Raw genomic sequence first — 25642 nt, forward strand, 5'->3', positions numbered from 1 at the left:
GTTGCGTTCAATAATAATGTGCAACCGTGGTCCTCTTATATCTGTGAGTGTAGTAAATCCAGGAGAGTAAAATATTTACAAAGTCAGAATGGTAAAACATGTTTCCTCTATGCCATAGACAACCAAACTTGCTATTGACATTCATCTTTTTCGGCCAATTGCAGGCTTTGTTTTGCCTCTTTAGCCTATGCGAGCCTGTAAATGATAAAAAGGATCCGCCCCCTTTACCTCCGAACAACTTTAGCCAATAGTTATCGATTCAACTGATGATTGACACATCTTTTTCGGCCAATTGCAGGCTTTGTTTTGCCCCTTTAGCCTATGCGAGCCTGTAAATGATAAAAAGTATCCGCCCCCTTTACCTCCGAATAAGTTTAGCCAATAGTGATCGATTCAAATGATGATTGACACATTGGTTAGCCAATGAAATGCCGGTATATAAATCCCAGCATACACCGCGGACTTCTTCGCGTTCGGGGGAAAATCTAGTCGGCGGCTGCTTGCATTAGTTGCAAGACTTTGCGACTTAATATTGATCCATATATAAGGCGCACTGTATTATAAGGCGCATGGTCAGCTTTTGAAAAAATACTTTTAGGTGCACCTTATAGTGCGGAAAATACGGTAATAGTAATTATTAAATAAGATTGATAGTTGATTAAGATTGACAGCTGCAGACAAATTCTGCAAATGAGTGTCTTAATCATGCGTTACTTCTCTGTACTAGATATTTGCAAGAAACGTAAGAATCTGACGCAAATAAATTCTCTTTTACGGCTATTTAAGTGTGCGGCTCAAAATCTCTTGTGGCTTGTACAAAAACAAAGTTGAGTTTCTTCCTTAATTTTACGCATTTGGTTTCAGGTGTACTCTGTAGTCCGGAATTTACTGAATCTATGAAGCTTGAATAATTGTGATCGAAAGTACTTGTTTAGTTCTCTATTCTTGTTTATTGGTTCTTGTTGTCCATGAAATGTTCTGCCTTACTCAAAAACCTTTTACGATTTGGTTTTCAGGTCGCGGCCGGTGCTACAGAAGTGGCCGTGTTTGGTTCGGCGTCCGAGACTTTCAGCATGAAAAACATCAATTGCTCCATTGGCGAAAGCATGGGGAGGTTCGTTGAGGTCGTCAAAGGGGCAGGAGAGCGAAGCATTCCAGTCCGTGGGTTTGTACGCTTTAAATGTGGATTTCACATTTTAAATAAAGTTGATCTTATTTTATGTCAAATTACCCTTTTAGTTTCTATTCTAGAAATTACATATTCAAATGATTACAATCAAAATTAAATTAATAAAAACCTATACTAATATATAATGTACGGTAAAGATTTCAAAATAAATAAGTTAATACATAATGGCCTTTTTTGTTTTAGGTTTTTTTGTGTGAAGCAGTTTTTGAATCAATATATTTAATTGTTGAGAAACCTTCTAAATTGGGGAGCATTGTTTTGCCCATATAAATCCCAAGGAAGTTAGAAATATTCAATTATTATTATAAATAATATTATATAATCTAAATAGGGACAAATACAATTAAAAAAACAACAAACTACATTAATTAGATTACATTACTCCCAAGGAACTGAAACAATGATTTTAATAAACAAAAACAAAAAATATGACACCACAATAAAACAATAAATGTTTTGGTTTGTTCTCTCTTTTTTATCTTTTTTTTGTGTTTCTTAAATATAAAATAGTAAATTCTTAATATATCTTTTCTAAATATATAATACATACAATAATAAATTATGACATACTTTAAAAATATTAGTTTAATTTTAAATCAAAATACATGTGTAGAAACAGAATCATTTAATGCTTTTATGTAAAAGGTCGAATAAAAGATAGGTTAAACTTTAACAATTTAAGATATTACTGTAAAGTTGGACCATGCAAAAACCAGAACAAAATGTAAATTGGAAGGGTTAAAAAAAATAAGTTTAATATTTAAATATTAAATGAAAAATGTAAATGTTTTACACAAACTGCAATGCAGGCCGACCTTGTTGATAAAATTTTAAAAACATATATCTTGGCTATGCGCGCTGCCCTTTTTTCTGGTGCACTTACATCTTAGGCCAGTCAACAAACAATACCTTTGTCAGAACCCGAACGGACGGTGGACCCAAACACGTAACGTTTTCTCACCAAGAAAGCGCCGTAGTCATGCACGGGAACACAAACGCCAGCGATTCGTCGATCGCTGGAGAGAAGAGGTGGGGCAGAGAAGTCAGGCACAGGAAAACAGGAAGCCAGCGGCAGACGAGCAGTATACCGGACAGGACAGGCGGGATCGATACAGGACACACGAGCAAAATACCGGACAGGGTCAAAATGCTTGCCTTGCGAGTTCAGAGGTTCGTTGACGGACTGACAAGAAGTGAATGAGAACACTGAGTTTAAATAGGAGGAGAGCCAATCAGGCAACAAGCAGCAGCTGGCACCAAATGACTGGCACAGGCAATGGGCAATCGTGACAACCTTGTATTTATTGATTTTCTATCCTAATATTCTTTTGTTTTATATCGGATTACGTGTTTATCCTGAAGTACCGAGTCAAATCTTATAGTGAACAAAACATACTGTGTGGCTATCAATGATAATGAAGACAATTCTGTTCTAAATGGAATTGATAATATTTCAGCAGCATGGTCCTGTCACAATGATTTATAAATTCAGAATTTAAATGAAGTGATCTTATCACAGGTATGTTTCTTGTGTCCTTGGATGCCCGTACGAAGGATGTGTTGATCCATTGAAAGTTGCAGAGGTTCGTGAGGCCAATGATAAAGCTTTCTCTGCTCAACTTTCTCAACCCCGCCTTACCTTTTTCACTTTAATCCTTTCCCTTAGGTAGCCAAGACTTTGTACGAGATGGGATGTTACGAAATCTCCCTGGGGGACACCATTGGGGTTGGCACCCCAGGCTCCATGCGTGAGATGCTGCAATGTGTAATGAGGGAGGTTCCTCCGAGCGCTCTTGCAGTTCACTGCCATGACACGTACGGCCAAGCGTTGGCGAACATTCTCACTGCACTTCAGGTGAGTATTCACACTACACAAGTGTTGCAATATATTTTTGTCACACTTTCACACTCACACAGATCCATTGGTCAAAACAACACTGCAAAAAGGTGTTCATTCATTCATTTCCCAGCAGTTTATCCTTAACAGGGTCACGAGGTTGCTTGAGCTGATCTCTGAAAATCGGAGAAACTAGAAGGTTTTAGAAATGTGGGTGTTATATTTTACTCTGCGCTCAATCTTATCTTACCAAAAACATAACTAGAATTGGGTTTTATTATCTGGAAACTATTTTCTGAGTCCGACCGTTTCTCTGTCAGACCAACACGGAGGCGCTGCTGGATGCTTTTATATTCTCTGGTTCAAATTATTGTAATGCCCTGCTCTGCGGCCTTCCAAAAAGAATATTGTCATCTTCCATCTACTACAAAATCACTCTCACACTTGCTCTCTGGCACAGTTTCAACTCCCCAATCGACCAAACATGCATGTTTTGGGTTCGTGTGACGAAACCCTGGTAACCAGAGAAAACACACCTTGAGAACATGCAAACTCATCACATGGAGGCTGGTCGCAGGAATTGACCCCAGGACCTCTGAATTGTGAAGGAGGCGTGTTAACCAGTCATCCACCATGCTGCAAACATTTAAGTTATAAACATGTATTAAAGAAAGTTGTGAAAAAATTGTTAAAAGGAAAGATATATTAGATAGATAGATAGACAGACAGATAGATAGATAGATAGATAGATAGATAGATAGATAGATAGATAGATAGATAGATAGATAGATAGATAGATAGATAGATAGATAGATAGATAGATAGATAGATAGATAGATAGATAGATAGATACTTTATTCATCCCCGAAGGGAAATTCACATTTCCAGCAGCATCCCTGAGCTGAGAACAATACAATAATAAAGCAAAAAAAATACAACATACAAACTCCCAGTGTGACGTGCAAATGCCCACTGTAGCGTGTTATGTAGAATAACTAAATAGTGCTACACAGAATACATATTGCAATAAGATTCGGTAATATGCAATGTAGGTGGTGTGGTTTACTGTGGGCTTTTACTCTGCCGGGTAGAGTTAAAGAGCCTCATGGCATGAGGAAGAAAAGATCTCTTCAGTCTGTCCGTAGTACAAGACATTGACAGCAGTCTGTCGCTGAAACTGCTCTTCTGTTTGGAGATAATGCTGTGTAGTGGATGCGATGGATTGTCCATGATTGACCGCAGCTTTTCCAGTGCCCGTCTCTCAGCTACTGTTGTTTGGCTGTCCAGCTCTTTGCCCACAACAGAGCTCGCTTTCTTAGCCAGTTTATTGTTCCACTTGCAGTTAATCGAACATGTTTCAAATATATAGTTTTTGAATTTTGTTGTTTATATTAATAGCCATTTTATTAAAAACACAAATTAATATTGTGAGAGTAGCCATTATTTTTCATATTTTAGCATTTATTTAAAGACCTAAAACCTAAAGGCCTTTTCTGGTTACAAAAGATAACACGTTTGAAATAAAAGCTGAATAATTATGACTGAATAAAGGATTCAATAAAGAAGGCACAAAATGATGACCAAATAAATGACAGAAATAATGATGTTATAAATGATAAAGTTATGCAATCGTAGTTAAATATAAGAATTAACATAGGCAGTTTTCCATGTTCGCGATAATCTTATGCTGCATATAGGACTTTTAGTACAAACAGTAAAAGCCTCATCTGCATTGATTGATTCTACCGGCTTTTTCTGTTTTACTTTCTACCACTATGGCGAAAATGCTGCAGTTGTATCCATCCATGTATAGTGTAAGTCCAGACTTATGCCAAGGCACTTAGAAACACAACTCATAAACATAGGGCATAGGGAATGCACAAACAAGCACAGTACTTTATTTTGATGAGTAACATAAATTAAATCACAATTTATCCATCCACCCATCCATTATCTGCACCACTTATCCTCAGTAGGGTCGCGGGGGGTGCTGGAGCCCATCCCAGCCATTTCCAGGCAGTGGGCAGGGGACACCCTGAACTGGTTGCCAGCCAGTCGCAGGGCACACAGGGACAGACAATTCGCTCGCTCATCCACATTTAATTAATTTTCAGTGTGGAAACATAGTCTTTTTTCGGAATGACTCGAAATAGACTTTAAAATATAGTTTAAAAAACAGCATAAAATGACGAGAAATAAACTGTAAAATGTAGTAAAAAAACATTCTTTGCTCATTGTTATATGTTGTTTTTGTTATTTTATACAAACATATATAAAGAATAAAGTGTTGAAAATGTTACAAAACATTAAAATTATTTTAACAAAATCACGATGATAGTATCATTTTTTAAAGTAAAAATGAAAAAATAAATACTTATGATAATAAAAATAAATTGTTGGTGAAAGTAAGCTCACTCTAATTAAAAAGTACACATTAAATGACATTCAGTGAATTTAAATCTCTAACATCAACAATTTTTTATTTCAACTAGACTGATGATGAACCACATTTCCCAAGCTACTTTGGTACTCAACAGAAACTGGATAGAAATATTTAGTAACAGTGCATTAACATATTTCTGTTTATTTTTTCACTCACTATTTATAGAGATGGATTTGCTCTCTGCAGTGTGAAGCAAGTCGGTATTTAACGCGTAAAAACATTTCTCAAGTACATGTGATTACAGCTATCCAGTGGTACCACCTGTAGTTTTCCCCCCTTTAGGGAATAATAGAAGGCGTCTATTTGAATTGAGTTGGTTACTTGTTCGAGTGTATCAAGTACCTGGTGGCTTATTTAGTGTCAAATGGAGCAGAAGCTCTATTAGAGGCAATATCGTACGTATAAAATTACAATCTGAATCCATTGTTGAACTTGTATCTAATTATGACATGAAAGCATCCCTTGTTTGAATACACAAGGAGCCACGTGGTTTGTGTGCTTTTTACAGAGAAACCTGAGAACTCAGTCAACAGCAGTGTTGTGCATATAACTGAAAAATAGTGAAGCCTTCACATTTCTTGGCTTGTGCAATCTTGAGAGCTGGCAAAGAAACACTTATATGAGACGCTCCATATCCATTTTGTCTCTGGGCTTCAAACCAATCCAATATATTTTATTCTGGGTAATATCCAAGATTTATTTTCCAGGTATGGGATATTGCAAAAAACAAAAACAAAAACTAAATTCACACACGTTTACAGTAAATTCTGTACTCTAGTTTGCCCCATCGATTTTCTATATGGTTTCTATATAAGCCCCGCCCCTATCCCCACGTCCTGCCTACCATTCGCTACTGGTGACACAAAACCAAATATGTGAATATATGCTGACGCACTAATTTAACGTATTTTAGAGTTGTAAATTTGGTTTGGATAATAAATTAAGCATCTTCATAAGCATCCTCTGCGCTGGACGGGGGCAGGGACATGGGGGGCGGGAAGGGCCCCGCGCTGCCCAGATGTAAAGTCTGTTTTTGGTAATAAAATCTATGTTAAACAAGTCTGTAAAAACAAAAGAAGAACAAAGATGATAAAAAACTAATACAAAATCTGCGAAATAGAAGCTTAGACACAACAATATATTTCCTTGTGCAGCTCGTTCTCTTCAAGTTTAAAGGATGTTTGCGCAATTGCTCTGGTGGATTACCTCCCCAGCAAATCATAGTTTGTGTAACCCATGACTTTTTTCAAGGCCCACTGGTTGGCACTGACTCTCCATTTTGGAATCTGATTGGCTAAACCAACAGTTTTTATCGAACACTGATGTCACAGTGTACGGCTTTTTTTTGTGAAGGCCTCTGGGTAAATTTCTGATCCTGGGAACTATTGGCAAAATGTGATTGGTTAAATGCTTAAATATGAAAGCACACATCTAGAAGCAGCCAAACAAGGAATAAGCAATGGAAGGGAGCAGACAGACAATTCGGAATTATTTAATTAGTACTAATGGACAAAATATAATTAACATCACAAGATTCAGCTATTTTCAGGCCAGCAGAGAAGGCCTTGCAGGCCCTGATGGCCCACCACTGGTCGAAACACTGGTCAACAGCTCACGGGGAATCCAGACTTTTGATCTAAATTGAATCCGCTACAACAATGAACACAGAAAGAAATCAAGAGGCCCTGTGCTAGTGTTGAGGTCAATGCAGTAAAGCCCAACAGGTAACAGGAGACTTTTATAAGCTTTCAAAGTGATAGAAATCCATTGGTTACGTATAAATTCTCATCGTTACCACATGCTGTTCTCTGAAGTGGCTGGGGTGGGTGTTAGCAGAAGTAAGGGGGGCACAAAGCCACATTTATTCACTGTATGTTGCACAAAGTGAAGGGGAGCTAGGTGGAAAGAAGAGCCCCGGGGGATGAAGAGAGGGAAGATGAAGAAGGGCAGGAGGTGGTCTGAACTCATCTATGGCTCTCCTGACAATGCTGCGTTCAAATGCAGCTGGAAAAGCATCTTTTCATCCCTTCCTCTGCAGCTGTAGGAACAAGCTTTGTTGTCAACTGATTTTATCAGCCAGTTTTCTGTTTTGTTTTAGACAGCGCTAAGCACAGGGGTGTCAAACTCGTTGTACCTCGGGGGCCACATGTTATAAAAAACATTCTTACAGGGGCTGGACTTGTAAATTTATTTAGCGATTCTCTATAGGTCAAAACGAGCATGCATAATCTCTTGTAATTGTGATTTTTCACTGATAAAATACATGTCAACCTTATACAAAATCATATGATTTTACCCCAGGGGTGTTGGACTTCTTAGCTTGGGGGCCACTTGGTAGAATAACCTCAGGGGCCGAACTAGTAATATAACGGCATAAAAAGCTCTCCTTAGCTAGAAGGGCTGGGGATCTTTCCAGAGGGTCACAATAAATCATGATTCAGAATGTACGATTTGACTATAAAAAGATTATTGAGGGTTTTTTCCGCAATAATTTTTCAATGCAAAGCAGAAAGGCTCTAATCATTAAAGCCATCGTTAAAAATTGTTTTTATATCCTACTTTTGTCACTTTCCAGTTCGCATTAGTTGTTCCAAGTTAAATAAATTGTAGTCAAGTCATGTTTATTTGTGACGGCTTTAATCACAAAGAGTCTCCAAGGGCTGCACAGACCACAGATTATTGCAAACTACAGACTAATAATACACCATCCCCTGATCTAAAACCTACATGAGGGCAAATAATACCCAAATATTGTCAACATAAAATATAGGTTATTCATATGCTATACAATAGAAGTGTGTTTTAAGCTTAGATTTAAAGATTTCCACTGAGGTTCCAGATCGAATCTCAGGGGTAAAAGTATTCCACAGCACCGGGGCCTGAATGGAGAACGCTCTCGAATCTGCGGATCTCTTCTTGGCTCTTGGAATCACTAGTAGACCAGCATTTTCAGAGCGAAGGCTAGTGGAAATTATTTTCCTCTTTTTTTCTTTTTTTCTACAAATGCACAGCCGATAAGCACTGCTAGAGATTACATTTTAGTAAAGGAAACAAACCCTAATAAATGTTTTATAATAAAATCTTGCATCCATAAATCGTAATTTAATTGTGAGCCTCCAAAGAGACCCCCAGCTCTCTAGCTAAGGCACACTTTTTTGAGTTTTTTTCTACCCTGAGTTAAAATTATTTTGACCTCTGAGCTAAAGATTCTTTAAAGGCGGTGTCCTTAACTTCAAAATATTCGCCTACTACGACATCTTCTGGCTGAAATCAGCATTGCAGCCTCTGTGAAGCTCCTTTTGTTGTGCGTGCAAGTATGTGAAATTCTTCGCTATGCGCCAATAAACTTTTTGCTTTTCCTCCTTTTTTGGGGGGTTTGGGTTGGCATTTGAAACGTATTTGAAAAGTCCTTTTCTTACTTTCATCGTTTTTATCCTAAAATAATAGAAAAACGTGAGCAACCGCGTGAAATTCTCTCTTTACCCCCACCTCTTATCTTCCAGCGTAATACGCTCTGTGGCAGGAACACTGTGGAAAACATTTTATAAAGGCTCTTTGAAATCACTTGAGCATTGTTAACCCATAATTACCGTATTTTCCGCACTATAAGGCGCACCTAAAATCTTTTTTTTTTTTTTTTAAGTTAACTATGCGCCTTATAATCCGGTGCGCCTTATATATGGATCAATATTGAGCCGCGACAGGTCTCGCAACTTACGGTAAGCAGCCACCGACTCCATTTTTCATGTAGAAGAAGAAGTGCGCTGTGCATACTGGGAAATATTAAATAACGATTTTCTTTTATTTGTGCGTTTGTATAAAGACCCTGAAATGGCTCCTATTAAGAGACACGCTTACAACACAGAGTTTAAACTCAAGGCGATCAGTCACGCAGTAGAACACGGAAATAGAGCAGCAGCAAGAGAGTTTAACATTAATAAATCGATGGTGCGGAAGTGAGGAAGCATGAGGATGAGCTGTTTACGTTTTATTTTGTTATTGCTTTATTGTTATTGTTTTGCACTTGTTATTGTTTTTGCACATTACGAGTGTCACTATATTGCGACTGCACTAACGTTTAATTTACCATAACAGTATCAGACGTTTTTTTGCGTGTTGACTAAATGGAGGAAAAGTAAAATGTTATGCCTTGCTGTTGTTCAAAGATGTTAAAGATGTGTCACGAAAATGCTTTACCTCAGAGAAAATAATAAAACAGCTGTTTATTCAAACTATTTATTTTTTTATTTTTTTAAGGACACCTTAAACTATGCGCCCTATAAACATCTGCAAAGACACCCAGGTGCTATTCTTTTATTGTATGTTTCGCGTATGGCCTCAAACAGTGTGTCCGTGACCTTTATTTTAACTAAAATAACATCGTGATGGGTTTCCTCAATGTTATCCGGGTGATAAATGGTACTCATTAAATACAGCTGCAGTAGGTGCTTTGAAAGTGGCGCTGGGCTTTCACGACATGCAGTGGACATATTTAAATCTGCAGGTCGTATTTTGACTCATTTTTCTCTTGTGCTTTTCTCAGCATTGTCTCTTGGGCCACATCAAATGATGAGTTGGCCATGTGTTTGACCCTGCGGCCTAGCAAGTGACTTATTTGAGCTTCACACAAGCGCGCACAAACCTCGCCATTGACTTAGAATCTTGTTATTCTAAAATAGGATACTAGTCATTAATTACGATCGGCTCCGTTAGATGTTCATCAAAGAACCCGCACGTTAACTTGGACTTTTGAACTTAGGTTGAAGAAAAAAAGAAAAGAAAAATCCCAGATGAGGGGGGTAAGTTTCTGGGATCATATTTAAAACCATTCATCTTGCTGAAAATAATAGCCGCCGGGGCTATTTAGTCGGCCATTTGCGCACCTTTAAACAGGATGGAAATGAAAGATTTTTATCATATAGCTTTTCATTAGTGACTACCAGAGGTCCAAACCACCAACTGGGACAGAAATGAGTTCCCCTCCGGTGCCGTCGGGCCTTGAGTCACCGCTTTTGTTCCTGAGAAAGACATTCCTTCGCCTTTGTACCTTTTTCCCCCTCCCCAAAAGCACTTAGGGGGTAGCTTTGTTCCTGCCGTACTCGAGGCAGGAACACAATGACAAGTTATGTACTTAGATTTCATAGCCTTGCCAAGCAAAATTAATTAATGCGCACAATAAGTCTATTGTAACCTTGGGAGGGTATTGGGCTTTATTGAATTATTAAAGTCTTGACCTTGCCTATTGTTATCTTTTTACAAATATGTATCTTTTTAATGAATCTCACTTTGATTGAGTGATATTTTATTTGTTTCCACTGGAAGAATAAAAAGGGCAGACACCAAAAAGCCAGAGCTTATACTCTGCACTGAAATGAGAAGCCCTCTAATTTTGTTAAACTATTGTGTAATGACAATTTAACTGTTCTATTCTGTTCTATTTTGTTCTGTTTGGTTCTATTCTATTCTATTCTATTCTATTCTGTTCCGTTCCGTTCCATTCCGTGATTTGCCTCTTTTTATTTAATACCAGTACACAACTCAGAAGTCGAGTTGACCAATTTGGCAAAAAATTAATATCACGATTAAAAACAAAACAAAGTTATGATCTTAATTGTATCACAATTCTTTAAGACTGTTACCTTTTAGGGTTTCACTAAAAGATTTTTTTTGATATAATTTATCATTGGAAATTCATGCAAAGACACTAGCATTAGCGGCTAATGTCAACAATGTTCGTATTAGCATTAGTACTTGAGGCCTGTGAAACTCGAATTATCTGCTAAATGATTTAACAGTGAACCCTCACGATAACGCAGTGGCAAAACTATAATATCGGGATTTTTTAAAAACAAAATTATGATCTCAATTGTATCACATCTATTCAAGATTTATATTTAAAACCACTGATTACCACATTTGTGACCATGAACCTTTCCCTTTTTACAATAAGAAAAAATACAATTAACTAAAGAAAAAAATGCAATTAAAAAAAATAATATAATTTTGCAAGATTTAACATTAGGCATTAATGCCAAAACTCTGTGATTAGTAGTTAAAGCCTGTGAAAAACTGTTTTATTTGCTGAATTACTTAAGATATTGTAAATAGGGGTTGTACTTTGTATAATAGAGTATTTAATCATATGATAATTGTAAAAAAAATTAAAATAACGTTTTCCACTTCATGGAGTTTGCCGATTAGGGACTATTCATGGAACATAATCCCCGCGATAAATGTGGGTTTGCTGTAAACGATTCTGATGTTGGGCAAGGTGGCAAAAAAATTATATCTCAAACAAAAATCATGATATTGACTTTATTACAATTATTTAAGATGTTTTTTGAGTGTAAAGCACATTTTAGACCATTAGCCTTTGAAAATAAATCATTTTAAATCAAATTTGCAATGATTTAACTTTAGGCCTTAATGCAAAGATGCTAGCATTAGCAGCTAACAACCAATTCAACAATGAAAGCATGAGCAATAGTAGTCAAGGCCTGTTGAACTGGCATTAGCTGGCAACTATTTAGAATAGTTTTGAAACAAACACATTTGAAGCAAAATAATATATTTGGTCGCTGTTTGAAGCACTCAGTTTAATGTTAATTTTTTGGGGGGGTATTACTGTAGTTGTATTTTTGTAGTATTTTCGCTGTCAGAATTTTATAGTACTTTTGGAGATGTTTGTAATATTACTGTGGGATCATTTTTGTAGTTTTCCCATTGTAGAATATTTGTAGTATATTGTTAATATTTTTGTAGTATTACTTTCATGTTTTTTTTTCAAAATTCTGTCATTTTTGTAGTATGTCTGTCATAATATTTATATAGTAGTATATATAGGACCCCAATTGTAAAATTCATATCTCAAAATTGAGGGATTTGAAGAAAAGTAAAGTTAAAAAAGAGATGACAAACTGTCACAGCAAGCAGTTTCCAGATAATCTTGCGAGGATATTGAAAACCAGGTCAATAGAATCTGTTTTTTGTCACTCTGAGTCTTTTCTTTCTTATCTAAGCCTTCCTAACTAATTAAAAAGTAACGGCAGCCCCAAGGGATTTTTTGAGCAAGTTTGTATTAATTAATTGAGTGCTTAACAGGTATTTTTATTCCCATTCGCTGAGATATGACGAATATTTAATAAGGACTTAAATGAAAAGTTACATGCTGTGCTTGTTTAAAAATATGACACGTGTTTGCTTTAGTCGGAAAAGTTTCAGTTTTTCTCAAATATCATCGCTCACTTGAATTAACTCGGACACCCAAGGCCTATTAAATCTACAACCATTTTAGAATTAGAATTGTCTTTATTGTCATCGATAACAACGTAGTAAACATTGTTCGACACATGATTGGACGTGGCACTCCAGGATATGACTGTAATTCTAAATCTTGAAAAGAGAATAAAATAAAAAAAGAGATAAATGAGATTTACAAAAAAGAATTCCCCTAAGTGGGCAAATATTTACAAGGTAGTGCTACTACACTGGCCTTAGTTGTAAGTGCATCAGAACAATAGTGCAACAAAAAATAATGCAATAACATTGTTTCCAAAATAAGAGTATATAAATAAGATATGAATACCGTATACATTTTCCTTCACATATGCATGGTATGTTTTTGTCTTTTCATGGGGTCCTAGTTTAGGGTGGTGATGGCCCTGTAGAAGAAACTAGGGCTTGCAATCCATTCTTTTTAATCCCTAATGAAAAAATGAAAAATAACATTCTAATCTATATGTAAACTGGTGAAACAATAGGAACTAACAATAATGTGACTCGTCCGCTGTGTTCCTTTATGTGTCTTCCCTCCAAATAAGAAATGTAGCTTTCATCAAGCATTATTGTGTGCTTGTGCTCAAGTCGCAACTTTCAAATAGCTGTCTAGATTTTTCTATACTTGCTATTTTTTTAATTATCCAATTTCATTCCAAAAACCCCACTTCTTAGCTAGCCTTCTAGCGTTTGGAGTTTTCCAATGCATTTTATTAAATGTAGTAATTAAGAATAGAAACGTATTCTATCAATTTATATCATTTTTTCAAAATAAATTTCATGAAATGGTTAAAGACAAATAATTACTTCAATATAACCTGTACATGGTTGCATGTTTTTTATTTACAAAAAAAAATGATGGTTGCTGATGTTCTAAAATGGTGTTCAGTATGTCATATATTGTCAGTCATTTTTTCAGGAACGGAATGTTTACAATAAAGAAGAATAGCCCAAAAATGGGGATAAGTATTTTTGCAGCTACAGATGCTGCCCTACTTACAAACGGATGATCGTTCGTAAATTGAATTTGTTCATAAGTTGCTTCAGTGCTATATTTTGTATGTTTAAGATTTATATAAGTATGTTTAGGTTTTTTATAAGTAACCTGGACAGGTATCTTTTTGTACTAAAAAATAAACATTTCATAAAATAATATGCTCTATAAAGATAAATAAAGTTGAGTTTAACTTACTTTTAGAAGATGGGCTTCAAGAGGTCATCCTCCCTGGTAAAAATTGGCAGAAAAAAAACGTTCCAACCAATTTCTCGACCGCATCAAGTCTTATTCCACTTTTGTTTCGAAAGAAATGGCTCGCCTCCTCTTTACACTTTACACAAACCATATTGAATGGATGCACGAGATATTAAACAATAAAAAAGTCAAAGTTCTTAACACGATTGAGATACAGTATAGAATGTTTACACACAAACTAGAAGAAGGAAACAGATTTCTTCTTCGGGGTGGATGCTGGGGGCCTTCTCACAACGCCACCACTCGCCCCAAGCGGCGGAAAGAAGCACTACAGTACTGTCTTCTACTCGGAAAAAGGTGCCTACAATACAAAATCTAACTTACAGTAATGTCTGGATATTTTTCGACATCCCCCCAAAAATGTTCGTATCTACCGTTTTATGTAAGCCAAATTGGTCGTTAGTAGGGGAGCGTCTGTACAATATAAAAAGGATTATATAGGTCTACTTTATCTTTTTTTATCCTTTTGTATTGCCAAAGTGTCTGATTTGAGGCTCTATATCGGCATATACTTAAAAAAAAAATCACAGCATTCATTTTTCTTTGACTCTGGTCTGCCCTTCCTAAATGTTTTAACCCAATGTAGCCCACGATTCAAAAAGGTTTCCCTGTCCTGCCTTGGATCAAATAATGTTTTTTATTATGGCATGTTTCACTTGTCTTCATTCTTGAGACACTTCCGTTTCCCAATAACCCAAAACATCCAACATTTATTTTGCATGAACCCTCATCCGATCTGTCCCGCCTGGTCTCACTTTGTTGAATTTCCCAGAGAGAAAACGTTCCAGGATTTGATTTTCGGCGCGCTTATTCCCGAAACTCGGTAAGCCGAGGCAAAGAAAACTGATGATACAGTCCATCGTTTTTCCTTTCAAAATAAATCCCAAGGTGGGAATATCATTTATTTAGTCTGCAAAAGTTTGTTTTTTTCTGCCATTATCCGGGGTTTGCTATGTCACCCTAAGCTTATTTACGTTTTCCCTGAGAGAAAAAAAGTTGATGTATGTGTCAGCCGCATGCGATGTGACGGCTTCTTTCAGCCCGCCGGTTTATGTAGTTGCGGGTAGAGCGTGACTGTTTCGTATCAAGTCGTGAATATGCTCTCTTGCTTTCCCTTCCTGTCTTTGACGCACGTGCAAAACCAAAATGGGTGCTTATCCGTCTTCAGCCTCGTTGAGTGTGCGTGTAAAATATCAACAAGCGTATCCGAAAACCGTGCCAGTTTTGGGATGTGCCATGTCTTTACGCAGGAATGTATTGTTTTCATACAGCCGCAGAGCCGTGAATACGGCTTCGTAGTGGCGAATGCACATCTGGTTTCTGGCCGCCGCCATGCTAAGTGAGAACTGGCAAACCTCGAATCCCCGACCGCCGGTTAATCCGGTCCAAAACGAAAGTGGGTTCGCTGCTGAAAGGTCTGACAGAGACCCCCAGTTACGCTCGCTCCGCAGAAACGAGTGAGAGGATTGGCACGGTAGATTGCAACTTTGGGTTCATAAAACACAAAAAAAAGAGAATATGCCGAGCACAATATCCTGCTCAGGCTTTAACCAAGGTCTGGAAATGTCATGTACCAAACACACCAACATTCCGTGCCAGGTGCGTTACTGAAAATATGCAGTTTTCGGTTACTATTTACTTGATTTAAAAAGTGCGTTTCTCCACACATTATTAAAACCCAAAAGTTGCGTGCTAGTCTGAAAATAACTATCGAACACTTCATATTTTACTTACAGAATATTCTGGGCAAAATTGAGCTACAGACAATGGCTGTTGAATTTCACAAATGCGCTGTCAAAGTCGTTTACCATTGTTCTTATGCTAAAGAGCTACTCAAAGAAGTAGCAAAGGCTTTATTAGATTTGATGGTTGTAGCCCTGTTGATATACATTTCTTAGTAGAAACTATCTACTAAATCAAATTCAGAGACTTTTTATGATTATAATCTTTATATCTCAAAACCCTATTTTTTTCCTAAGCATAACCATCTATCGTTACAATCGATCCATAAGTTTCTTGTACCCTTTGTGTAACCAGTAGACGAAGTGGATTCAAATAATTGAACATATAGATTGATAGATAGATAGATAGATACTTTATTCATCCCTCGTAGGGAAATTCACACTTCCAGCAGTCTACCCCGTTGTTTATTAACAGATGAACATGATGCCCTAGGGATGCTTGTAGCGAAGTGGATGACGTCACGCCAGTCCAAAAATTCGACATCCCTGCGGCAGATGGAAAACTTTTCTTTGTGAAAATCCAGGGATACACCACCTCGTGTTAGCAAGTCCGCCTCCTCTCCGATTCCCCCCGGCTTTCGTGTCTCTGTTTAGCGGCGTTGAAGCCGGATTGCTCCGGGTAGCTCCGGGTGGCTACACGTTAGCGTCCGGAATGCTAAACGTGAGCCACGTTTCCGCAAAACACAGCAACTGCGCTCCCTGTGCGCTTCGATGTTTTCCACCAGCACTCGATGATCTTATTTGGTCGTGAGTTCGCAATTACCATGATTACGGATGGTACCGAAGACTTATAACGCCGCTAGCCGCTTCGCTAGCTCCGGCTTTCCTTCCATGATAGGCCCCTTCATCACGCCGGCACGAGAATTTTTCAGGGCAAGGAGTTGAAATTCCTTGAATACAAAACCCATGTCCATAGGATAGAAGTAATCCATAGTGTAGTTGTCAAAACGGGAAGAAAAAAACACCGAAGATAGGAGCAGACAATAAAACAATAGGGCAGCTGCTGGAAAAAGCAGCCGCTCGTGGCAGCGCCGCTTTGATCTATGGATGTAGATGTAAAATACGGATATGTTCTTTTGTTTGTTTGTAATGTCTTAGCTGATGAATGTCTTCGTACATTATCAATTGGCTCTGGGTCATGGTCAAAGTCATTCCTTTTAAGGTTGCCTCCTACCACCTGAGGGCCCAAACCGTGGTTTGAACCACCACAAACCTGGGCCCAACTATCCTTAACTCTTAATGACATTTTCATCATTACACGTCAGGTTGTTTGTTTATGATTTCTTATTGAAATTGCTACTTATATTTTCCATCTCGAGTTTTGGTTGTGGTTTTTGATTTGGACTTTTTCAGGTTTTGTTTGGACATTTTGTTGTTTTGTGAACGCTTGTTTGTTTGTCACTTTTGTACCTCATTTTGTTAAATGCAATCCCTCTTTTTGAGCACGCCTGCCTCCAGTTCCTGCCTCCCCCACATGGGTTCATCATCTTCCAAAAACGTAACATTTTCAGTGGACAACGGCCACTGCCGGAGTCCATAGGAAAGGGGACATGCCGCTGAAGAGTCTGACTTGTTCTTTCAGAGACCCCCAGCTATGCTCACTCTGCAGCTGCAAGTGCGAGGATTGGCATGGTAGAAGGCAACTTTGTGTTTACACAACGGAAAATCCACCCCCCCCCCCCAAAAAAAAAAAACTGCCGAGTACAATATCTTGCTCTGGCTGTAACCAAGGTCTGGAAATGTCATGCACTAAACACACCGAAGTTTAGCTCCCTTGCGCCACCTTCCACCCCAGCTCTCGCCTTGCCAACACAAACAGCAATTACGGCGAGTTCAGACAGTTCCTGAAAGAAGTACTTTCTTGTCTTTTAATTTTCCTGGCTTGATCCCTCTCAGCAGGGTGGAAGTCCTCCATGACCCGATGCCACTGAGAGTATCAATGTGTTAATTTTCTCTCCCCATGGGACCTCCCGACATCTGGCTTTGCCGCGGAAGCTGGAAAACATCTTTTTAATACTCTCATGATAATAGCCGGGACATGTGGAAAATATCCCGAAAACCGCTGAGGCTTTGATTGAAGACAAAGCGTTAGAAGTTTTTCATTTGCTCGTTCGTTCTTCTTCTTCCAACGTCAGCATTGTGTTATGCTAATAAAGTTGTTTGTTGCGAGCCTTCTAAGTATTAAAAAACACTTGAAATGTCATATGGACGCCAGACATTCGGTGTTATTTGCGATAACAAAAAAAAAAAGCGCAGAATAATAAAAGTAACGATGATGAATTGCAGAAGTTAGTAAATCAACAGAAAAGAAAACAATAATGAGACATTTACTCTGGCGGGACGCCTGCCTTGCAGAGAATGGATTTAAGTTCCAATTTCATTACAACATGTCTTCTCACTTTCTTCCCGTTTAAAAACATGCTTCTTAAAAACAATGACTTAATTAAAAGATCTCGAAAATATCATCAGTGTAAGCGTAGATGGTTGTTCACTGTAAGCGTATTGTAATTCACTGGGGACCAGATGTTCCAAGTCACCTGTTACAGTCTCCAGTTACTCATTTTGCTAACGAGAAAATGGAATTTTGGTTTATAACTGCCGGAGATATATTAAGGATGCTTTTAACTTTGCTTGTGAAGAACTGCGTTTCGTCTGGGGAGATGCCTTGCGATGGTTCTGTAATAAAGTTGAGCTACTTAGCTACATGAAAGAGGCTAAATATTACTCAAAGTTGTGCTTTGGTAAACATGCACAGATTTAGAAGCCATGTGTCCAAACCTTTGTCTTTCAGTTGCCTTAAGAGGATAATATTTTTTATATTTTTCAACATAATGGGCAATTTGCCACAGTAGAGGTGGGTGTTACAATAAAGACAAGACCTTTTTGGACGTTGTTGTCAGGATCCGGCACTCCATTTTCCCCTAGAGGGCGTCAACCTGGGGGGAGTGGCTGGAGGGTGCTCACCTGTGCCTAGTCATTGTTCACACCTCCACCTCATTATATCAGCTCCTCATATTGACTGGCTCCAACGCCAAATATGGTTGGGTCATTGTCACGTCAGGTTTATTTCTTAATTGGACAATTTGCTAGTTGTTTTTAGACCTCGTGTTTGTTTTTGTTATTTTGTACTTGTCTTTTGTTATTAACATCTATCCTTTCTTGAGCTAGCCTTCCTTTGTTTCAGCTTACCTACACATTGTGTCCATCCCCGCTTCCTAACTGTCTGTTATTTTTTCAATAACGGGGCAATCTGACTCATTACTTTTTTTGCCGTTACCACGCTGTTAAAGTGACTGACGGTCAAAAGCGTTGCATTACATTCTCTGCAGAACGCCAAAGGACGCGCGTACCCCTTGGCACACCTTTTCAGTGGCGTGTTCTTTCACGCTCCTCTGTGTTTGTTACGTCACTTCCTTTGGGATCATGTCACCATTCAAAATAGCACCTACCATATAGTTTGATAGCGATTACGAATGCAGTAATGCGCCGAAAGAAAAGGCAATTTGGTGAATGCGGCGACAGACTTGCGTCGTTCGCGGACGAAATTGCTCTATGAGTCGATAGAGAGCCGGTCCATTTCCGAGATCCTATTTTTCTCTTGTAATTGGTTAAAAATGCATTTTTTCATCCATTCTGTGCTGTTGAATTTTATGAGTGTAACAAAGGTTAGTATAGATTATATATTTTTCTTTGTAGATTCATAAATATCCTAGTTTATGTTTTCATGTGTTTTTCAGTGTTAAACTTTAAGTGTTAATTTGTCTTTATTTCCCCCCTTTTAAGTAATTCATAATAGTACTTAATAAAAGGTAATACAGTATATGGATTAAACAACAAAAACAACTTGAATAGCTATTTGGGAGACAAAATAATCGTCTCTTTTTAGTGAGCCAAGCCGATTGGAATTCCCATCTCTGCAACGGACCATTCAAATTAGATTTCTTTGATTAAACTCACTTTACATTCTTTACTGCTGATTCTTATTTTATGATATTGTTTACTGTTTATATTTATAGGATAAATCTGTTGCTAGCGATAAGCAATAAAAATTCAAGGTTCGATAACTCAACTACCTGTTTGTGGGTAAGTGTGAAGCACATTGTAAAGCGCTTTGGGAGGTCTTCATTGACTTCAAAAGCGCTATATAAATGCAGACCATTTACCATTTGTTCTTTTCTATTCAACTGACTTGAATGCTCAGAAAAATCCAAATTCTTTGACATACAACTACTATTTAAATAGTTACTTTCCTTGGTAACTAGTTACTTTTACTGTAGAGTAGTAGTCAGTTGCTAACTCAGTTACCTTTTGGAAGAAGTAGTGAACAAGTATTACTAATTACTTTTTATAATAACGTGCCCAACACTGTCTGTTATACACTTGATTCAGTCCCAAAATAGAAATCCAAAATTATGTTGCATGTAGCCCATCCCATGTTGTCAAAATTTTGTCCCAAAATAGACAATGTAGTGTTAACCGTGCCAATGTGGTTCGGATTTACTCTCAAGAAAATTGTCGACTCAACATCTTAAAAAACAAGTTTATTTTTTTCAATTAAGTAAAGTTGTGTTTTGGGGAAAAAAATGGGTGAAGGCAGACAACTCCATATGCTGCGGTAGCAGACATAACTTGAAAGATAGCTTCCTATTCTGTTTTTAATATTCAAGTACAATGTTTGATCAATGAATCAAGTAGAAAAAATGTGGCAATGTGCTCGAATTAACAGGATACAGACCTTGAGTGTAAGTACTTTTTTTGCTATATATACCAGCTCATCCAGGCACTTTGTGTTGGATAATGCATATATATTTAGTCATTTATTTGTATACAACATCGGCGGTCCCTCGATTGTATGTTATCTAACCTCCAACCGCATGTCTCCCTTTTCTCATTTTGACAATTTAAAAATTGGGCTATATACCACAGCAGTAGTACGTCCTCAAGAATCTAGCCTGGCATTTTAATGGAGAGAGGCAGAGAAACAGAGAAGAACAATGATGGGTGGATAATAAAAAAAGAAAGTCTGCGAAAGAGAATCCAGGCCCAACCGGATTGTAATAATTACATTTCAGTCACGACTTAAGATCTTACATCTGGTTCTCACCATACTTTCTGATTATTTATTTTTATTTTTTTTTCTATCAATTTATGCAGGGAAATGTACAGTACCTCCAGTACACTCCTTAGCGCATTTTACATCCTGAAAGAAATAATCCATGACAGTAATGATTATAGTTTGCAACAAAGGCACATTTGTGTAGAAAGATTATAACTCCTTCGTATACGGAACGGCGAAAGTGGACACCCTCTTAACCGTGGCAAAAATGTCTCCTCCGTGTAGCGAGAGAAGGATGCTGTGAAAACACAAGTAACCGGCAGAATCAGAACCATATGAAACGTCGCTTACCGGATTGAATGCGGACAAAGCTATTACTATGTGGCACCCGTGCCAGACCCGACAAAGAGGATGACTAAGCCATATTGAGGGACTTTTGGTGCCTGCTCATTTTCAACGCCGCAGTACTCTTAAAGCAGCTGTGAAACGCCGCCACAGACTTGGCGGGGAGCTCGATGCTGTCTCAACAGAAGATGGAGTTTTTGTGCAGGGATTTACATCAGTAGAAACTGAATATTATTTATGCTATGTATATTTGGAATCATTTTAACGTTTTGTTATGTCAAGGTCTTATCTTGTAGGCCATTGTTCTCCAGATAGCATTTTTTTAAAGAAAAAGGAAGTGTGACGAATACTGTAGACCCCCTTAATAAGACATTAATCCCTTCTCAAGTGGGGATTCTAGATTGAAATTGCTGCATAGGGGGGGTTAGAAACTTATGGTAATGTATAGCTAATGCATTCCAAACACCTGGCACCCCATTAAAAATATTAAAATAACAAATGCATGAATTGTAAGTACTGATTATGTGTAATATACATGTATATAAATAAAGATAGATAGATAGATAGATACTTTATTCATCCCCGAAGGGAAATTCACATTTCCAGCAGCATCCCTGAGCTGAGAACAGTACAATAATTAAGCCAAAAGAATACAATCTACAAATACCCAGTGTGACGTGCAAATGCCCACTGTAGCGTGTTATATAGAGTAACTAAATATTGCTACACAGAATACATATTGCAGTAAGATTCGGTAATATCCAATGTAGGTGGTGTGGTTTAATGTGGGCCTTTACTCTGCCGGGTGGAGTTAAAGAGCCTCATGGCATGAGGAAGAAAAGATCGTTATAAATGAATATACACCATTTACCTATGGTGTGACGTGACATGAGCTGGTCAAGTGGAGTTGCAGTTGGATGCATAGGAAAACAGAGAAGACAACTGTGGATTAAAAATAAAATCGTATTTTAAACTTCCCCTTGGAAGGATTGTGATGCCCTCAGAAGATTTCCGTGCTTTAATTGCTTGCTTATTTTTAGTCATATTCCCCATCGTCGATTGGCAACTGCCATGTAATCAAGCAAGGGTGGCAATTTGTGTGTCTTCTTGATATTTATTGATAATCACAGTCTTTGATTCCATGGTTATCATGTTTTTGCTTCCCCGTTTCGCATCACTGCAAGCTTTGGGACTTATAGCGGATAAACAGTACAAATAGGCAGTATTCATTCGCCAAAGTTTTTATGAGGCATTGTGGGAGGTAGGTCTGGCTATCGCATATCAGCGTTTTCAGATGCCTTGACGTGAACCAATAGCAGGCCAGCATTTTATCTAAACTCGACAAATAGCAGATGTAAATCTACATACACTACAAAGATTGAACTGTATACATCCTTACACCCGGAGTTGTTTAAATTCCTCATGTGTTTCTGGATCGGTTTTGAGTGTCTTTGATTCAGTTTTAGAATCCTTGTTAATCCGGGCCCTTCTTATCTTTTACAATTGCGTCCGCCCTCTAAACTCTCGCAGACACTGATATCCTCTGGCTCTGTTTATTTGTCTTTCCTTAAGTCGGAACACACATGCACAACGACTTTCCAATTTTGCAACCCTCGTCTGTGAAACAGTCTGACGGACCACCTCGGGGCTCTAGAGACTCGTTCTCTTTTAAGAAAAAGAGCAACTTTTTAAAGCCGTATGAATTTTTTTTTAGCATTTTTACATTTTCAATATATTCATAATTTTTTCATTCAGTTAAAATTAATTTTTCTTACTAATTGTTTCCACTTTTCTTTGATTATATTGTTTCTATCCATCCATCCATCCATTATCTGCACCATTTATCCTCTGTAGAGTTGCGGTATATTGTTTCTGATGTTTGGATATCAGTTTGATATTTGACTTGAAATTTGACTGGGCTGTCTTCTCAGTTTTGACAAACAGGAAATCACGACCAATAGTTCAACCCAAGACACAATGAAGGTCTTTTTTTAGTCATCAAAATTAGTTTCAGCAGGATATTGTACTCGGCTTGTTTCATGGTAATATCATCTGCTGCATAAAATAATGTAAGTTCATTAGGATTTTTTGTGTTGTTGATCAATGTATCAGGGCAGCATGGCAGCGCAGTGGTTAGCGCGTGTGCGGCATAGTTCTGAGGTCATGGGATCAAACCTTCCTGTGTGGAGTTTGCATGTTCTTCCTGTTTGTTTCCTCCGGGCACTCCGGTTTTCCTCTCACATTTGCATGTCAGGTAAATTGGCCTGTCCAAATTGTCCCTAGGTGTGAATGAGCAAGTGAGTTGTCTGTCTGTGTGTCCTGCGACTGGCTGTCAACCAGTTCAGGGTGTCCCCTGCCCACTGCCCGAAGATGGCTGGGATGGGCTCCGGCACTCCAGCGACCCTAGTGAGTATAAGTTGTGCAGATAATGGATGGATGGATGTCTTCCTCTTGCTGGCCAGTCTTAGATGTGTTTTTTTTCATTGCCGCTCTGCCTTGAAGGCCGGCTTCACGGCATCATGCTTGTTGAGAACCTGTTAGGCGTCTATTTCTCAAACAAGAGACTCCAATGTTCCTGTCCACCCACTTAGTTGTGCCTCCCACTTCTCTTTCCACTCTGGTTAGAGCCTGTTTGTACTGTTCTCCAAAGGGAGTAGTACACACCATAGTAGGAGACCTTGAGTTTGTCTGCAATTTCATTTCTCACAACAAGAATAGTTATGTTTTTCTGGTCGTTCTGAAAGTTTATTCACACCCACAAATGTGATGCTCTGGATAGTCACCAACTCAAAGGAATATTTTATAGCTTCTCCAACCAGCTAAACAGTTGTCAGCTTTGATACCATCATTGCACCAGGGTTTTCCAATCATCCATTAGCCAATTTGCAAACACGATGTACGACCACACCACTGGAGTGGTGGTTGCTGAAAATGGGCCTCTTTACACCCATGTAGATATTGTATTAAAAAACAGACATTTGCAGCTGAAATAGTAATTTACTGTACTACGTTAAAAATGTATTTCTGCCTAATTTAATGTTTTCTTCATTTAAGAAAATAGTGCATATCCTTAAAAGATAAGGACATTTCTCAGCAACCCCCAAACTTCTGAACGGTATTGCATATATAATATGCAATTTCCTAATGTGCTATGATTGTATTTATTTTTTTTAAAACATTGTATGTGTGTGTCTTTGGCGTTCCAGGTTGTTGAATGAGGAAATGTTTTTCTTTTCATCTGAAATGTGCCATACAAATGTACATTGATTCGATTTTCGCATGGAAATATCCCAAATTATTTCGATAATGTATGTTTTTTTATTTTTGCATTTAATTTTTCATTTCAGCTATTATGGAACTCCATATTTTAGCTACCCGTTAGTCATTACGTCAATGTGCTTTTATTTTGTAGTTTTTCATTTTTAATACGCCTTTAACGTTCCAGTGTAGTTTTAAAAGTTCAGATTGTACGGGAGAAAAGTCAAAATAGGTAAAACCCAGCATACAGACCTAAATTTACAATGTTATTTTTAATTTCTTTGGATGTTTTAGGTATATTTATCCAGTGTGTGTGTTTGTCTTAGTCCCATTGTTGACATTTGGCACAAGGATTTGATTTTTAAAGACCTTTTGTAAGGCTCTTTAAATAGCTTCTTTTTTTTTGCAAAGTTTGTCTTATGAATAAGACATGATTGACTGATTGAATAAACAATTTCATCATTGCCATGTTTATCTTTGGTGAATGCCCAGCTGAGTAGCCTGTTACTCGTTTGACCACTGCGATCTCTAAATATGTGACACTAAAGTCATGCTGAAGCAATCAAAGCCTTTGTCGGGATATAAAAGAAAAATGGAAAATTTCTCATCGTGTAATCAGACACCAAACAGCAAGGTAGATTAGACTCGAATGAAATCCATGATAGCATGTTGCTGCAAACCTTTATGTTACAATGCATCTTCTAATATTAACATGTTCCGTGACCATTTTTTCCACTGTTGTAGCATAATTGGGTAGTCAATAGATTATTTTAACCCAAACTTTATTGACCAATTAAAATAAACACCTCACCTTTGTGGGGCACCACATACATTTTAAGAACATTGTATTGGGAACAGGGATGAAGAACCATTTTTAGTTATTTTGAAGAGTGTTTACACACAGCTTTAAGTGAAATATTTTTTAGTTCAACATCCACCATTAATCTAGACTCACACACACTCGGATTTATGGGGTTTTCTTTTACTCTCTACTGAAGAAACTTGAAAACTACACAAAACAAAACAGGTATAAGAAAATGAAACAAAGAAAGTTGGAATCTTAACTGGCACCATTTATATAGAAATCAATGTTGGCTTAATTATTACGTTATTGTAAATTCCCAGTTAACGTCACACCAACACCAATACCTGGTACCACGAGACTATGGTTATAGTTCGATGAAGGTGAAGGATTTCCTTGACGGTGGAGATGTGAGGGACCCTCAAGGCTGGAGACCTGGTCAG

The 25642-nt window shown here is 37.8% G+C and overlaps 1 protein-coding gene across 4 annotated transcripts in view; it reads left to right on the top strand.

Annotated features, from left to right (window-relative positions):
• The window catches only part of hmgcll1 (3-hydroxymethyl-3-methylglutaryl-CoA lyase like 1), a 45708-nt gene that overhangs the window by 9711 nt on the left and 10355 nt on the right, over positions 1-25642 (top strand). For all 4 annotated transcript variants that reach the window (XM_088351965.1, XM_088351966.1, XM_088351964.1 and 1 more), the window contains exons 5-7: positions 1017-1165; positions 2709-2772; positions 2856-3044. In XM_088351965.1, coding sequence (XP_088208091.1) covers positions 1017-1165; positions 2709-2772; positions 2856-3044 — 402 coding nt within the window. The remainder of the gene's footprint in view (positions 1-1016; positions 1166-2708; positions 2773-2855; positions 3045-25642) is intronic.

The sequence above is a fragment of the Urocampus carinirostris genome, chromosome 13, assembly GCF_059441175.1.
Source record: "Urocampus carinirostris isolate Australia breed hairy pipefish chromosome 13, RoL_Ucar_1.0, whole genome shotgun sequence".
In the NCBI taxonomy this organism is placed as follows: Eukaryota; Metazoa; Chordata; class Actinopteri; order Syngnathiformes; family Syngnathidae; genus Urocampus; species Urocampus carinirostris.